This window comes from Cricetulus griseus, chromosome 2, assembly GCF_003668045.3.
Source record: "Cricetulus griseus strain 17A/GY chromosome 2, alternate assembly CriGri-PICRH-1.0, whole genome shotgun sequence".
Taxonomy (NCBI): Eukaryota; Metazoa; Chordata; class Mammalia; order Rodentia; family Cricetidae; genus Cricetulus; species Cricetulus griseus.
The window spans coordinates 377,312,160-377,329,663 of record NC_048595.1 but is presented as its reverse complement, the minus strand read 5'-3'; the positions used below and the strand labels follow the sequence as shown (position 1 = coordinate 377,329,663).

The following is a 17,504-nucleotide window of genomic DNA, read 5'->3' as shown; positions in this document are numbered from 1 at the left end:
CAAGTGCACACCCGGGTCATATCCTTAAGTCCACAAACCCCTGCTGGACCCGCCCAAAAGACCCATACCACAGCATCCCAGAGTCACCACAAAGAGAGAAGGGCTGGGAACCAAGCATGAAACCCTGATAGGGGTGGTACAGAGTTACCCAGAATCCCTCTTCTGCCCCTGTCCTTTTTTTTTTTTTTTTTTTTTTTTTTTTGGTTTATCGAGACAGGGTTTCTCTGTGTTACAGCTTTGGCTGTCCTGGAGCTCACTTGATAGACCAGGCTGGCCTCGAACTCAATCACAGAGATCCACCTTCTTCTGCCCCCAGAGTACTGGTGTCACTACTTCCTGGCTCTGTGTCCCTCTTGTATGCATGTCAATTCCTGCCCCATGACTCAGAGTGGGGACACAGGCCCAGGATGCTGACTTAGGGCCTGGCTACCTGCTTTCAGTTCAGCCGCTGGGCTGGCCAGTGATGTTCAATGTCCATCCTTTTGATCACTGTGTTGAGCCTCACCAGTAGCCCAGTCTCTGCAGGGTGGATGACTGTGCTGGGCCTGAAGGCAATCTCAGAAAAATCCACCCTACCTTTACTTATCTGAGTCTGAAAACCATGGATGGGGGTCAGAGGTGGCTTGCATGGCTCAGAACCTTCTCTGGCCCATTTGATGAGCAGTCCTGGTCAAGGGTCCAGGTCATGTATCTGGAGCCAGGATAGAGGGCAGAGCTAGAAACACAGCAGAATTCATCCATTAAACACCAGACTGGCTACAAAAATACCACACATCTACCTCGATTGGCTGATGGAATGACCTTTAAGACATTCACAGTCTGATTGTAGAGTGACCTCACACCTGTGAACTTGGTGGGGACCTTGGGGTCACTGTCCTTGGGCCCCAGCCTGTAAAGCTTTGCTGCCATGTCTTCTGTCATGTTATCATGGCAAGTGTGAAGTGATTCGGGACACTAAAATTTCTAGAACCAGTTGCCTGGGGCTGATTAAAGCAGGTCTGGTTCTTTCCTTGGTGATTTGGCAAAGTCCTTCCCTTCTCTCCGAGGTTCTCCAGCACCCCCTGTGAAAAGTTTTCTAGACCTTCCTCCCCAGCCACTCTACCAGTGTAGCCTGATGCCACAGACACACAATTTGCCTATCCCCAGTTGACATAGCCCTGCTGGGCATTTCTGGATAGTCAGCTGCCACTGTGATGGTGAATGGCTTGGCACCTGGAAAGACTTAAGGGCTCACAAACAATTCTGCTTTTTCTCTTTTGTTTTGAGACAGGGTTTCTGTTTTGCTACAGAGTCCAGGATGACCTTGGAATTTTAATTCTCCTGGGAATTACAGGCATGAGCTGTCATGCCCAGCAACAATTGTGGTTTAAACCTCAGCTAGAGGTTATGAACAGGAGCAAGCCTGGTCTCATTCCTCACAGGGTGACAGTAAGCAGGGTAGCTGGGATTATGGAGAAGGGTAAAGCTTGAAGGGGTCCAGGGCCTGGCCAGCTTAACTTGCCCGTCCCATCCAGCAAGGTACAGCCTGCTCTCCCATCTGCCACACGGAAGCTGTCTGGCAGCAGAAGAGGGACTGCAAAGTGAGCTACCCATCAGTCCCTCCTCTGGGCCATACCTCCCACAGTTCCAGAACCCGGGCTGGCTGTGACTTCATCTGATCACTAGTAATGAAGTGACAGCAACCAGAACATTCCCAAGTCTGAACCTCCAGGATTCAGGTGACTGTTTTCTCCAGGGGGAAAGGAAGTCATGTGGTCACCCTGCTACTGGGGAGAGACGATGAAGAGAAGGCAGCCTGACACCCACAGGGCTGACGGTTGAGGGTACTGTGGTGCCAGTGTGCTGGGCTGAGCTCAGGCTGGCCCAGGGTTGAGCTCTAGACATAGAAGCCATTTCTATCAGACATGTGGCCACTTGCTTTTCCACGGAGAAGAGCCAAGAGTCCTATCCCACCAGGTGATGCCCCTTCCTGTTACTGCTCTACTAGACATGGCAGAAACTGGCTACTTTCCCTTTCACTGACTGATGACATGCACTGAGGACAGTGCAGCTGCAGAGGGAAAAAGTCGTTCTATCTTGTCCCCAACCCATCCTCATCAAAGTCTCCAGGCTCCTGGGCTTTGGGTGGTTTGAGTTTAAAAACATTTCTCCGGGGCTAGGCATTATAGAATTCACTTGTGATCCCAGCACTTTGGAGGCTGAGGCAGGAGGATCAACAAAGTGTTCTAGGCTAGCCCAGGCTACAAAGTGTGGTACTGTCTCAAAAAGAAAAAACAAATCAAAATAAAAATCTGGGCATGGTGGCAGGTGGCAATGGTATGGAATCACGAGGGAGGGAGGGAGGGAGGGAACAGGAGTTTAAGGATAGCCTAGGCTACATAATGAATTCAAGGCCAACATGGACTACCAGAGATGGGGGGTGGGGATGGGCAAAGATAAACATCCTGCAAGGTGACTCACATCTTTATCTCCAGCACTCAGGAAGCAGAGGTAGGCTGATCTCTGTGAGGCTGAGGTCAGCCTGGTCTACACAGTAAGTCCCAAGCCAACCACTGAGAAATAATAAAGCCAGGCCAGGGAATCTCACACTTAATGATCCCAGCTCTTGGGAGGTGTAAGGCAGAACTTATACAACATATTGAGACTCTCTGTTTCAAGAAAACAAACAAAACCTCTCTAGGACTGAACCAGGTGTACACTTCCCAGGGAGTTTAGCCTGAGTTGCAACGAGGGCTACAGTCACAGGGACAAGCCTGAACATAAAGACATTGCTTCTGAACCTTGCAAGGCTCTCCTCTAAGACTCCCCTCACCCCTGATGCTGCCTACCCACCTAGACGACCAATCCTAGAAGACAACTACTAAGAGCTCAGCGAGCAGGGGGGATGACACCCTTCCCTAGACACCAACACCCTTTCTAGGCCCTGATGGGGGAGCCGGGAGTTCACAGGAGTCTGCAGAGCCCAGAGAAATGGGCACTATGCAGCAAGGGAGTGGTCCCATTCCTTTCCTGTCTTCAACCCCCTCATTAGACTCTCCTGTTTGAAGAATCCTGAAATGTAGCATGATAAATAAAAGACCCAGAGACAGAAATTGGGATTCAAACTTCAAGCTGAAGATCAGAAAAGCAAAGCAGGCAAGCCATTAGCTCTTACCTCTACCTCAGCTCAGTCAGACCAAAGGGGTGATCCTCAAACTGCTCCAACTTCACTGTTCTTCAGAGTCTCTCAGACTGCTATGCTCCTCAGTGTGGCTAGAGACTAACTCTCAGACTGAGCACCAGCTCTGAGGTCCTGTTCCTGTCTTTTATATCTCCCTAATGCTGGGATTAAGGGTGTGTGATCCCAAGGGCTGAGATCACCCTTGTGTGAGCTGTTTCTCTTTAGGACTGGATCAGTTTTGTATAGCTCAGTATGTGGACTTGAACTAAAGGAGATCCATCTACTTCTCTCTCCTAAATAGTGGGATTAAAGGTGTGTGCCACCACTGCCTGGCTACTATAGCTTGTGGCTGACTTTTTGCTTCCTGGATCCTCAGGTGAGTTTTAATAAACCACAAATATTATCTCACCACACTGAAACTCTTGGGCTGAGGACTGTGAACCCTTATTTCTACAGAGGAGGGGTTCAGTGAGGAAGGCAAATGCTTAGCAGGCATCTGGTTTTGTTTGTTTTTCCAGATAGGGTTTCTCTGAAACAGTCCTGGCTGCCCTGGAACTCCCTGGGATTAAAGATATGTGCCACCACTAACACCCATATTGTTCTAGAAATGTTGAACTTTTTTTTCCCATTTCTACAGGGGTAATGCACTGTATTAAATATGTAAGGTCTTAAAAAAGGGGGGGATTTTGAGAGCCCATCCCATATGAAGGGATGCTCTCTTGACCTGGACACATGAGGAAGGGTCTAGGCCTGGTCCAGGATGATGTGGTAGACTTTGGGGAGCCCCTTTTGAGGGCCTTACCCTGCCTGGGGAGTGGAGAGGGGATGGCTAGGGGCAGGTGGGATGTTGGGGGGGAGGGGACGGAGAAGGGATTGACATCTGAAGCAAGCTTGTTTCTAATTTGAACTAATAAAATAAAAATTAAAAAAAGGTATGTGCCACCATACCTCACTCAACAAGCATACTGTTTGTTTGGTTACAGATTTAGTGGCTCCTGGGATTAAACCCAGGGCCTTGCACACAGTAGACACAATAGACAAATAATCTGCCACTGAAGTCTAGCCTCAGTCCATTTATTTATTTATTTATTTATTTATTTATAAATAATCTCTTTTATGTGTTGGGGAGGCATGTGGAGATCTGGGGACAACCTGGCCAGAGTTGGTTCCTCCCTTCACTGTGTGGGTCCCAGGGATTAACCTTAGGTCATCAGACTTGGCAGCAGTCACCTGTACTGCTGAGCCAATCTCATTGGCCCTATTTATTTAGTCTCTTATTTAAGGCCAGGCTAGCCTTGAATTTGATGTACAGCCAAGGGCGATCCTGATCTTCCTAGCTCCACCTCTTCGGTGCTGTTTCATGAGATGCTAAGTGAGGTTTGAACCTAGGACTTTGCGCATGCTAGGCAAATACACAGTGACTAAGCTGCGTCCCTATTTTTACTTCACTCAGGATTTCACTATATAACTTAGGCTGGTCTCAAAGCTGGGATCCTTGTGCCTCAGCTAGATGCCTGGGGTATATCGCCGTGCCTATGTCTGGCCCCTAACCTGCCTTTAGAGATAAGGTGGTCATCAGTGAGGTTCAGGGGCACTATCCGAGATCACCCAGGGGCATCTAGGTGAAGAAATCTTGAGCACCAAACCAAGATGACACACAGGAAGGCAGATCTCTGTCTTACCAGCCTGCTTATGTGCCTGACTCTTGTTGGCCTCCAGTGTGTCCCCTCTCCGTGCTTGCTTTGCAGATTCAGAATAGAGCCAGGAAACCATGTTTTAACAGCCACCTCCTCTCGGTTGTCAAAGGACTTGGTTGTGTACAGCCAGGCTGGGGCCAATAAAGTAAGCCTCTCCCCACCTAACAGCAGCTGCTATGCACCTGCTCGTGTCCCACCTCCCAGACAACTCTGTTTCCAAAGTCCACAGCCAACTGTAGGTAGTCTGATAACAGCCTGAATGAATGACCTTTAGCTCCCTCACCCGGCTTTGACCTAAGTTAGGCACTGCAAGCTCCCAGCACTCACCGGGAATACGGCAACTGGCATTTGATTGAGATCACTGGGGCCCTCTAGTTTTGGGCCTCAGGGGCTACCCTCATAGGTGGAGGTGGCTGGGGGTGGAGGTGGGGTATGTTCTGCTAACCTATAGGACTAGCACAGTGTTCACCCTGGCACATCAATTTACCTGATAAGGAGACTTTTTTTTTTTTTTTTCTTGAGAAGTCAGAGAGATGGCTGGGTAGGAAGGGTGCTTGCTGCCAAGCCTGGCAACCTGAGTTTAACCCCCAGGACCCACATGGTGGAAGGACAGAAATGATTTGAACAAGCCTGACCTCCACATGTGTGCTGTGGCATATACACATCCACACATATACACAAATCAATAGACAAAAGTAAAACTAATCAGAATAAATCATAGGACATTTAATTCACCACCAAGCCCAAAACTGGCCAGGGTGGGACAATTTTCTTTAGATATTTCCGGTAGCCACATTTTGGGAGGTTGACTCCTGGTAGCTCGTGCTTTTGTCTATCACTATCACTTTATTTATTTTAAACAGGATCTCACTATGTTGCCTTAGTTGGCCTGGAGCTCACTATGTAGATCAGGCTGGCCTCAAACTCAAGAGATGCACCTGCTTCAGTCTCCTGAGTGCTGGGATTAAAGTCATGGGCTACCACACCTGGCTAGCCAACATTTTTTTTTTTAAAGATTTATTTATCATGTATACAGTGCGTGCCAGAAGGCACCAGATCACATTACAGATGGTTGTGAACCACCATGTGGTTGCTAGGAATTGAACTCAGAACCTCTGCAAGAACAGTCAGTGCTCTTAACCCCTGAGCCATCTCTCCAGCTCCCCCCCGCCCCCCCGCCATTTGTTTTTAATATTTATTTTAAAATATTTATATGCGGGGGAAGGTAGCCCCTTGAAAAGCCAGAAGAGAGCATTGGAGTCTCCAAAGCTGGAGTTAACAGGCAGATGTGAGCTGTCTGATGTAGGTGCTGGGAACTAACACTGACTCTTCTGCAAGAGCTGTGAGCACTAAATGTTGAGCCATCTCTCCAGGCCTCACCTGACATTACATTTGGTGCATGGGGTGGGGTGGGGTTGAGACAGAGTCTCTCTATGTAGCCCTTGGTGTCTTGAAATTCACTATGTAAGCCGGGCATTGGTGGTGCACGCCTTTAATCCCAGCCCTCGGGAGGCAGATCTCTGTGAGTTCGAGGCCAGCCTGGTCTCCAGAGCCAGTGCCAGGATAGGCTCCAAAGCTACACAGAGAAACCCTGTCTCAAAAAGCCAAAAAAGAAATTTACTATGTAAACCAGGCTGGCCTTGAACTAAGAGATTCATTGCCTCTGCTTCCTGAGTTCTGGTATTAAAGTCATGCTCAGCCAAGCCTGGCTTTTAAAAGAATAGTTATATGGGTGTTTTTGTCAGCATGTGTATCTATATGTCAGGTGCACGCCTGGTGTCCAAGGAGGCCAAGAGAGGGTTTGGATTCCCTGGGACTGGATTTCAGATGGTTGTGAGTGATGGTATCTGAACCTGTCTTCTAGAAGGGCAGCCAGTGTTCTTAACTGCTGAGCCATCTCTCCAGCTCCATCATCTGACATTTCTTAAATACTTCCCAGTTGGTCCTAGGCTTCTGAGATGTGTGGAGCAGAACTCAGGGCTGGGAGGGACCAGCAGGCTGACAAATGACTCATAGCAGGTACTGAGAGGCAGGGGGATGGAGCCATGGAAGGTTCTTGAGCTCAGCACTATTTGGACCACAGAGTGCCACGTGCAGGAGCTTCATCAAAGGCAGGTAGAGGGAACAGACACAGGCTGTAAGTCCCATTCCTGTTTCAGGCCCCTCTGGACCAGGATAGTAAAAGAGAAAGCTAGCTCAGGCAGTTTCCAAGGGCAGAAATGGATCCAGCCAGTGGGGTCAATAGTGTTTAAGCTGGCTGCCAAGCAGTCTGTCCTCAATGAGACCCCCCCAGGCTTGTGGAAATGTCAAGAGCTTGTCTGCTCTGAGCTGGTGTCACCTTTGTGTGGGAACAAAGCTCATGCTCATGCTGAGTCTGTTGGGGGGTGGGGATGGGGGCAGACTGGCAGTGATGTGTTCTTGTTTGGTTTCCAAATTGGGCCCCAGAAGGAAGAATCGTGAGATTCCTGTGTCATAGGAAAGATTTGGGAGCCAGGCCAAAGTCGTCCATCTGGACTTCAGCTTAGGAGCCACTGCCTTGCGTCTGGACCCATAGATGAAACTGCAGGTGTACTGGCCCAGCACCTGTGCTACAACGGCTCTGGCTAAGCTACCACTAGACATAGTATCTGAGTTTGGCACATGGTAGATTTTGTCTGACACTCTTGTGACCTGTCCCAGTCCCTAGTCCATGTGGCATGGCAGGACTGGGGTGGACTTACATATCACTGTAAGACTGCCCATGGTGGCTGGACAATCCTATTAGGAAGCCATCCCTATCCTTATTTGGAGGATAAAAAAAACTAAGATTCATTTCTAGTGCCCTGCCCAAAGTCACAAGACTATCACTTCAATTGCTCTAGTTGCTTAAGCCGGTAAGGGACCACTACATGCTAGGCCCATGGCTGGGGACAGCAGTGAATTTCTGCAAGAAAGCTGAGCAGGTAGCAGAGCAGGGTGGAACAGGCTTCTCCCACGAGTTGGCATTTATGTTGAACCTGGTATCACAAGAGGATCCACAGTGCAAAGAATGTAATTGTTTTCCCTTTGAAGTCAGTGGATGGGACCCTCTGGGTGGTCTCTCTTTCAGGCAGCCTGTCACCCTTGTCAACACGAGCATCAGAGTCTACAGCCTGGTGGGAGCTCCAGAAGCCACAAGAAGCCTGCTGATACCCAAGTGCACTGACTCTGAGGTCCTTACTCCAACTGGTCTGATTCAGGCAGCTGCTTTAGTTAAGTCTGGGACTGAGGTCTAGGAGGGGACAAGGTATAAAAGACTCCATGTGAGCATCTCTTTCTGATCTAGCCTCAGGAAAGGTGAGACCAAGGGTGGAGAGGGCTTGAGCCCAGCACAGGCCACTTGCCTACCTGGCCTTGACACTGCTCAGTCTAGCTGCTGAGAGGTTTTTCTGGTCTTAACATTGGGCTCCTCCTGAAGTTCAAAGACTCCCAGACTCTTCCAGCTGGCCCCAAGCAATCACACAGCAAAGGGAGGCTGGGCTTTGAAAGAACATATTTCTCCCATGGAATAGTGGTACCAAAGCCAGGGTCAGATGGCACAAAGCTAAGAGCACAGTGCTTCAGCCCTGTGAGACAAAGCCAGCCCTGAAAACAGCATGTCTCGGGGTGTTGAGAGCATGGGAATCCTCAGGGCACCCGAGGGCAAAGGTGGATAGGAGGAGGATAGCACTCTGCAAGTGGAGCCCTCTGCCCAGCACAAGGAAGGGTATGGGACCCAGTGATCACAGTGGACACAGCCCAGCTTTGTTCCTGAGTAAACAAAGCTTTTTAGCCTGTAGGCAGGCAATCCTGAAAGGGATGAGTAAAGTCCTCAGATTAGAAAGAGGCATTCTAAAGATATTCTTCAGCCAAATAAAGCCAAATGAAACCAACCAGTGGTGAGGGGGGGCGAGGCCTCTGACCTGTGACCCAAGTCTACCCCACCCCCATCCCTGGGTTTACTCCCTGGGGAGAACAACAGCATTGCCCTCTTTAGCTCAGACAGCAGGCCTGTGGCAAAACCCATGCTGAGTAGATGAGGGCTGTGGTGTGGAGAGCCAGGAAACCTGAGTTTAAATCTCAGCACTGCCACTTATCAGTCTGGCAGGCTTTCTCAAACCTCCTGAGCAGAACAGGGGGCAGCCACCTCCTGGGTGCTCAGGTTACAGGACAGACAAGAGGACACACAACATTTTTAGTTTACTGCATTAGGAACATGGTTCTATTTCTGGAGAACAAACAGCACCACTTTGCTGGGAGAGACTGTCCTTTGTCCCAAGTCTCTGTGCTCACCTGCAGGGCAGGAGACTTCCTAGTGGGGAGCGGCAAGGAAGGCTTCTTCTCCTCTGCTTTACCATCCCCTTCTCCAAGGAACCCCAGTTTCTCCTTGGCACCAAGTGTGCAGCCTCATTTTAGGGAAATGGAGTCTGAGCGAGCACTGCTTTGAACTGGCCTTTGCCATCAGGAGACACTGGGCACCGCCCAGCGGCTGCACACACTGGGTCCTTACAGGTGTTGCAGAACACCACAGTTACAAGGCCACAGATTTGAGCTTGGACTCCAATCCTGATGGCAGGGCTCAGGTAAGGGAGCACCATGGCCTGCTTCCTCCTCTGAGCACGGGGCCACCATGCTGCAGGCAGCCATGTGGTAGCCCTCCTGACTGAGGGCAGGACACTTGCGTGAACTGGTCCAACTCAGGGCCTCACCAGCACCATCTTTCCCCTTCATGTCCACAAACATTGTCACATCCTTTCCTTTCAGCAGAGCCCAGAGTCTGCTTTCCCCAATTGCTACCCGGAGCCAACCAGCTTCTTCATCTTGAAGGCTGTTGCACTCAATACTCCCCATTACAGTCTCCTCAGTACCAGCTGGAGGAAGGCTAGTGGGCATTTGCTTCTCAGACTCACCATTTGCACCCCTATGGGACGCCTGCTCCCTGGGTTAGCTCAGCTGCCAGCTGGCTGTCCTGCAGCCTGGGACTGACATTCCTTGGCCAGCTCTCTCTGGTCCTTCCCTGTCCTGTTCCCCTATGGCTGCTATAGGCCCCACTGTTTCTCTGGCTTTTCCAGTGAGAACTAGGGACAGGTACACACCCCGTGTTCTCTACTCTGGATCTAGGAGTTTAGCTGAAAGATGGAAAAGGGGACAGCCATCCAGAGGCAAAGGGCAATAGCAGAGGTCACAGGCTATTCCTGGGGAGGTTGAAGCAGGGAGGGCAGCCTTGAGGGAGCAGTGTCTGACAGACCTGTGGTAGTTGGGGTCCATAGGCCAGCTTCCTGCTATTCTTTGAACATGTCAGGAGGCACTCTTGATGGTTTGCCAACCACCTGCAGCTTCCCACGCTTGGCCCTGTCTAAGGATGCCTGTGGTTTGGCCTCCAGCCTCCTGTGTAGACCAGCAATGCAGTCTGCATTCAGGTTACCACCCAGAGCTGTGGGACAGAACCTACAGCACCAAAGACTAGTTGCCCACTGGTTCCATGGCACCTGCAAAGGTCAAGAAGTTTGTCCTGCCTTAGCATTAGCCTTCTGTGCCTACAAAGTCCTGCCAAGGCTGCACTCTGACGCCAGACTAAGGTGCTGTCATCACACTCTGCTCGCCGTGGTCTACACTCCAAAGACGGTAAAATTCAGCGAAGTCCACATAGGGCTCAACACGGCCATCCTCACCGGGTGGAAGTGAGTGAGCAGGTCTGGAGCGGAAGAGGCCCCCATCAGAGCTGGAGCTGCTGCTCTGCGTGTGTGTGTTGGTGGACTGGAGGGTCAGAGTGGGGCTCTGGCTGCAGAAGAAGAGAGGAAGGAATCAGTCAGGGGTAGCTGCACCAGGGACCTCAACTTCCAACCAAGTGGCAAGAGTAGTCCAGTAGCCACAAGGCCTCTCTGACAAAGATTCCATAAAAGCCAGCTGGGTCAGCTGATCTTAGAGATAGATAAAATGGCAAGTGTATTATTTTGTTTTTTGAGAGAGTCTTGCTATATAACCAGAACTCTTAATCCTCTTGCCTAATTCTCCCAAGCAGGGGAATCACTAGCATCTGTCATGCACAGTCTTCAATCATCTATTTTTTTTTCCTATTATGTGTGGAAGGGTGCCCATGGAACATCAGGCCCCTTGGAATTAGAGTCACAGGTGGTTGTGAACCATCTGATATGGGTGCTGGGGACCACTCAGGCCCTCTGTAAGAGCAGCAAGGGCTCTTCACCACTTAGCGATCTCTCCAGCCCATAAAGTGTTGCCACAGCATCCTTAACACCATGGTAGAAGGCCATGCTATTTGAGGAATGAACCGAGGAGTTCATGCTTGTTAGTCCACTGCTTGATCACTAAGATACATTCACCAATGGCCCAACATTCTTCACAGAACTATCCATTAGCTTACTATCTGACAGCTCTGAGCTGTTATGAACCAGCTCAAGACTGGCCTAGGTGACAGACAAAGGCTCAGAACCAGGAGAGCAGGAGATCTGTGAGGCTCAAGGAGTCAGACAGAGAAGCACGAGGTCTCGCCTGGTCGGCTTTGTGGACACTGCTGGCGGTTTCCTAGGGAAGCCAGTGGGGAGGAGAGGCTATCCTGATTGTGCTGGGACAACACACCCATGTCTACCAATCTTTTCTATCCAGAGGTGGTTGCAGAAACAACAGCAGTAAAGAGACTTGGGGACAAGAGAAGGAAGTCCCTCTGAAAAGGAAGAGGCAGAGGCAGAGGCAGAGGGAAACAAGGACACTCCCTCCCTACCAGCCCTTCTAATTGGCCACATCCGGCTAAGCTCTATCCATGTAGAGGGGCTGGGTGTGGCAGCTGTATTATTCCATCAGTGCAGGGCTGGAATGTGGAAACCAGATCCCCCTGGAGTGGGAGGGAGAGGGGGAGGGAGAGAGCAGGATGCACAGTCCTAGAAATGAAGGGGCGGTGGATCTGACATGCAGGTCTGCATTGTGCCCCCCCGCCACCAGGTTATGGCCTCCATCCCCAGTGCCCTTTACACTAGACAGCTTACAGCCATGGCACATCATAGTGAGAAAACGGCAGCTCTGAGGAGCCAGGACAGCCCAGGCAATGTTCCCCAACTACAGATGCATGAAACCAGTGACCCTATGTTACAAGCTCCAAAACAGGAGAAAAAAAACAGAGAAGCTGCCCATGGACAACTGCTGGTTCAAGACACCATTAGTCAGCTGCCTCCCTCTTTTCTCAGGCCTCTTTGTCCACCCTGCCCTGTCCCTTCACCTGCCAGGCCCAGTTTTAACACCTGATAGGACTAATGGTACTGCTCCTTCCTGCCTGTGTCTAAGGAGACTACCTACCCCAAAGGTGGGGGTGGGCACTGGAGAGGCCCCAGACCCCAGAGTCCCCAGACCTCAGGGTCTCTCATGCCACCCTACTGAGCCCTGGGGCTTTGTTGTACAGCTGTTTCTCTCCAGGTACCGAGAATGTCTCTAAAGTGTGACATCTTACTTAGTGAGAGTAGGAGTGGCTTCGTCCAGGGTGGAGGCACTGTGGGAACCATTGACCATCTGGCCCTGAGAAGGCATGACGAGGGAGAGAGTCACACTGGTCTTGCTGGTGTTCTGGGCACTTGAATAGGGCACAGAAACAGGGTAGACACGGCCCCCTGCAATAGGAGAGAGAGAGCAGGGGCAATGGAAATCAGTCCAGGGTAGTGTGGCTCTTGAATGATAAGGGCTATGTGAGGGTTATGAGTCCCCTAAAGTCTCAGCATGGCCCAGGGTGGATGTCCCTTGGTAGAGTCTCTTCCAGAACAGCAGTGGGACCTCCCTCCAGCAAGAAAGCCCACTGGGGATCAAGGCAGGAATGGAACAAAATGCTTCATGGCCTCAATGAAAGGGTTACTGCCTGGCTTTGTATGGATGTCTTCATCTAGAGGCCAGTCTGTTTCTAGTTGAGGCTGACCCAATGAAAAAATGGTTACAATAACAAGCCAGAGGGACTCCAGTAACCCTGGTGTCCATGGGAGAGTGAACCCATGCAGAGGCAGGAGCTCCAGGGTTTGCTTGTTTAAAAACAAAAAGGAAAACGTAGCCCTTGGGACCAGTACAGCAGGTCTCATCTCTGCATGAACAACTTTATTTGAGGACTAAAGAGAAAAAGGGAGAGTGAAATGTCTCCTCAGGCCAAAGTGGTCTAACACAGTGCCAGGCTCTGGGGTAGACCATCTGTTCCCACACCTGACCTCATCTAGGTCCCTTCATCCTAGAGCCTTTCTCCTTCCTGGTAGTCTTGTTAATGAGGGTGAAGTGACTATGCTCCTGGCAGGGCACAGGCTAGGAGATGTTCCACCATCTATGGTGGCAGCTATCACTTCTGCTACCTGTTTTTGTGATTGTACGTAGTGTGCTCACGCATCAAGACTTTAGGGGTAGCCTAGGCAGTGATAACATCCACACTGTACAGACACACTGTACAGATTTGTAGATCAGAGTCTGTACGTCTGATAGCCTGTGCTGGGCAAGGCCGGACCACTGGTTCCATCTGCCAAGCAGTGAGCTCATCTCATCAGCCACTCTGTGCTGTTTCCAGCCCAGGACTCATCTTAGGTGCCTCTGTTTGTACAGTACATGGCATACATACCTGGGGCTGGGGTTGGTGTAGGCTGGCTCATTTCACCCAGTGGGTAGCCAAAGTTCCTCACCAGCAGGGTCATGTCTTCATGCCGTGGGCAGAACTTGGCACGCTCCCCGCCACTGGCAAAGGTATCACTGTGGATACGCTTTACACGGTCCACCACAGCCTGGGCCACTGCATCCAGGGAGGTCTGCTTAGCAAATTCGGTGTCAATCATTGCTGCGATCTCCTGGGGGTGTGTGTGGAGGGAGAATTTGAGGAGGAATGCAGGGTGACCCAGGAGAAGGGGCCAAAATTCCAGAGCCCTTTTTAGGAGACTCAGGGACCGCTAGCCAAGCAGGTGAAGGAAGTCTCTGCCAGTTAAACTATAATCTGAGCTTTTCAAACTGTTTCAGATAATCCTTTTGGAACATACTGATTAGAAAAGGTGTGAGAGCTTGTGATTTCTCCTCTGGCTTCCACCTCTTAGTGGGTAACATCCACCTCAGTAGGATTACATAACAAGGCGGATGCAAGGGCACTTGGAGGACTGCTAAGAAACACAGGGTAAAGGCTGTGATTATGCCTTCTTCCCTGGAGAAAACACCTATTCCACATGCAAAGATTTGTCAGGAACTGCCCTCCAAGAAGTCCTCTGTCTGGTGTATTCTAGAATCTAGTAGATGCTTCTCAGTGCATCTCTTGTGAAGACCAAAAGGGGAAAAAAAAAAAAAATCACACTGAATGTCAAAAGCTTGGCAGATGTGGTATATACTTATACTCCAGCACTCACGAGGCAGAGACAGGGGAATCACTGCAAGTTCCATACCATACACAGTGAGACCCTGTCTCAAAACAAAACAAAACAAAACAAAAAACAACAAAAATGCCGGGCGTTGGTGGCGCACGCCTTTAATCCCAGCACTCGGGAGGCAGAGGCAGGTGGATCTCTGTGAGTTCGAGACCAGCCTGGTCTATAAGAGCTACTTCCAGGACAGCCTCCAAAGCCACAGAGAAACCCTGCCTCAAAAAATAAATAAATAAATAAATAAATAAATAAATAAATAAATAAAGGGCAGGAAACCTTGAACACAGGGATTAGGTGATAGCCAGGCTTTAGTTAAAGAGCAAGAAGCAGAATTTAGTACTGTGGCACACACCTGTAATCCCAGTACTCAGGAGGCAGAGGCAGGAGGATTCCAAATTTAAGGCCAGCCTGGACCACATCACTAGTTTCAAGCTAGCCTAGGCTACAGAGCAAGATTCTATCTCAAAAAGAAAAAGGAAAGAAAAGCAGACAAGTACTGCCTTCTTACACATACAAGAGCCACACCAAAAAAAGAGGCAACCTGAACTCAGCCACCCGGCAACTCAAGACACAGGCAGCTATCTTCAAGTTCTAGTCCAGCATTGCTACCAGAAGAGCTGGGGCAGGCGGATGCTGTTAAAGGCCTGCCTGGGTTACAAAGTAAGTCTAGCCTAGTTTAGGCAACTGCTTGTCTCAAAACAAAAATAAAATGGGCTGTGACAGTAACTTAGTGGTAGAGTGCCTGCCAAGCAGCCTCAAGGCCTTTGTCAGTACACAGAACACACAGATCCTGTGTGACCCTGCAAGTCACTCTGATGGCTGTCTGTCTTGTAGCTCTAACATGTAGAGAAACAAGAGAGCTCCCACTGGCTCAATAATTTTATCCTCTCACCCTTGACCTCCCATAGTCTGAAGAGGGAGAATCTGCCACACAAGGAGGGAAAGGTAGCCCCTCAAGACCCAGTGGGAAGGGGAAATGAGACTGAAGCCTGGCAATGTTCTGGGCAGCAAGTCATGGCCCTTTCTGGCTCTGTTCCCTTCCTTTCCTACAGCCTTGGGACAGGACAGTTCCCACCTCCCCTCTTTCTTTTGGCTTCAGGTCCTGACTTTGAGCCCTAAAAGGTGACAGCACTTGAGAATCAGGGTTCCAGGTCACCAGCATACTCCCCATGAGCTGTCTTACTATGCCCTGCTCGCTCTACTCAGCTCACCTGGTTGGCCTGCCCTGGCCCATGGGCTGCCTCCAGGGCCTTGTAGAGTCCCTCAGACATCAGCACCAGGAAGCCTGTCACGCCATCCAGAGGCTGGGCACCATGGATTTCAGGCTCTGCGATGATGGGTTTGGCCTTGGCAGCACTGTGAGAGAGTAGAGTGAGGGCTTTGTGTGGAAAGGCCCCCTGGGGGAACTGCCTCTGCTGAGGGTAAAAATCTACACTCAGAACAGAAAACATTTGACTTGAAAAGAAGGAAAGGGATGGAGGGAATGGGAAAAGCAGACTCCTGAGGGCAGCTACTAAAGAAAGGCCTGAGGCCATGAAGACAAAGGTCAGATGCCAGATCCCGGCTCTACTTTGTATTTCCTGCAACAGCCACAGCCACAGCCACAGCCTGGCCTGCAGCAGGGCAGGGTGGGAATGAATGCAGCATCAAAATGGCTGTTACTGGGGCTAGAGAGATGGCTCAGTCCTTAAGAACACTGTCTGCTCTTCCAGATGTCCAGAGTTCAATTCCCAGCAACCACATGACGGCTCACAACCATCTGTAATACGAACTGACGCCCTCTTCTGGCACACAGTGATAAATGCAGGCAGAACATTGTATACATAACAAATAAATATATCTTTAAAAAAAAATGGCTGTTACTTATTTACTTGTTATTTGATAAAGTCTCCTGTAGCCTCCACTGATTTACAATTATGTAACCAAAGACGACTTTGAGCTCCTAATCCTGCTGTCTCTATACCTGTCAAGTGCGAGATGACAAACTTGTACCCCCACTGCACCTGGCTGGGAGATTGTCTTTCAAAAGCCCATATGTCAGATGGGTGGCGTGACGAACGCCTGTGTTCCCAGTTCTTGGGCAGATGTCATAGGAGCATGATGATGTCAAAGTCAATACAACGGAGGAATGACCTAGGGGTCATCTCAGTCTGGGTTACTAGGAAGGGCCAATTTTGAAATAAAAATAAACTTAAAAACAAATAAAAGCCCATCCCCTTGTTATAACTTGAACTCTGCCAAGATAAGTCCTAAGATTGCATATAAGACCATGGCAGATGTGTGTCAATCATTATAGTGTCAAAATACTCTAGCACACATGTCCTGTGAGGACATTCTTGACAAAACCCTGAGAGGAAACATCCTTGGTGTCATTACATGGGGTTGCTTAGGTAGATACTGGCATGCCATCTGCTGGAATCACAGTGTTTTGTCACAAGGCAGGACAGCAGCTCAAGGCAGGTGTGCAAGTGTCATGGAAGCAGAGGCACATGACCTGTCCTGTCCACACCGAGCTACTCCTTTCTGTGTCAGTTAGATGTTAATGAAGTGGTTCATAGAGAAGAAAGAGAGCAGAGCACTAGGAAGGCTTGTGGATGCACCTTAACCCCCCCCCCCCACACACACACACAAGCACACAGTGCACGAGTGTGTGATGGGTCATCTGGAGGCAGGGCACATACGGGACCAGCAGCCTCTAGGTGGGGGAGGTCTGGTTTGGGATAAAAGGCTGCTCAAATCCTTTCTGAACTGTTTTAACACACAGACCCCCTATCCAATAAAGTAAACAGAACCCTAAAAACTAGGGACAAAGCTTTTAAATTCTGGACATTCAGTTTCTGGGAGGGGAAGGAGTGTTAATTTAGCCAGGAAGCATGGCCCTTGCTGAGGTAAAGTTTTCTGGCTGTGACACAATGCTGGACTGGCACCACAGAGGCACTTGTGAGAAGTTCCCCACCAGAGCCAGCCAGACGTGAAGGACACATGCTCCAAATTCAGGCTGCCGGGGTCCATCACTAGTGCTATGACTGGCCAGGGTCTTGGATGTCTCCATGCCTCAGTTTCCTCTCCTGGACTTGCCTGTGGGGTCATGACAGCTCCCAGCTGAGAGGGCTTGAGTAAGAGGTGAACAAGAGGGCATGCATAAGGAGTGAGCACACTAGGCATAACAAAGGCTCACCAGACTATCACTGCCATGGAGACTTAGGTAGCACCCACATGGAACGGCCCTAGAACGAGACAGATGATTCATCCCCCAGCGCTACCTGGCCTAAGTCA

At 50.0% G+C, this 17,504-nt stretch overlaps 1 protein-coding gene across 1 annotated transcript in view; it reads right to left on the bottom strand.

Moving 5' to 3' along the window:
• Positions 1 to 9,035: 9,035 nt before the first annotated feature.
• Tab1 (TGF-beta activated kinase 1 (MAP3K7) binding protein 1) overlaps positions 9,036 to 17,504 on the bottom strand; it is a 31,536-nt gene continuing 23,067 nt past the window's right edge. Inside the window, exons 8-11 of the mRNA XM_027404038.2 lie at positions 15,440 to 15,584; positions 13,448 to 13,670; positions 12,314 to 12,470; positions 9,036 to 10,636 (exon numbers count right to left, since the gene is read on the bottom strand). Of these exons, the coding sequence (XP_027259839.2) occupies positions 10,429 to 10,636; positions 12,314 to 12,470; positions 13,448 to 13,670; positions 15,440 to 15,584 (733 nt within the window). The 3' untranslated portion in view covers positions 9,036 to 10,428. The remainder of the gene's footprint in view (positions 10,637 to 12,313; positions 12,471 to 13,447; positions 13,671 to 15,439; positions 15,585 to 17,504) is intronic.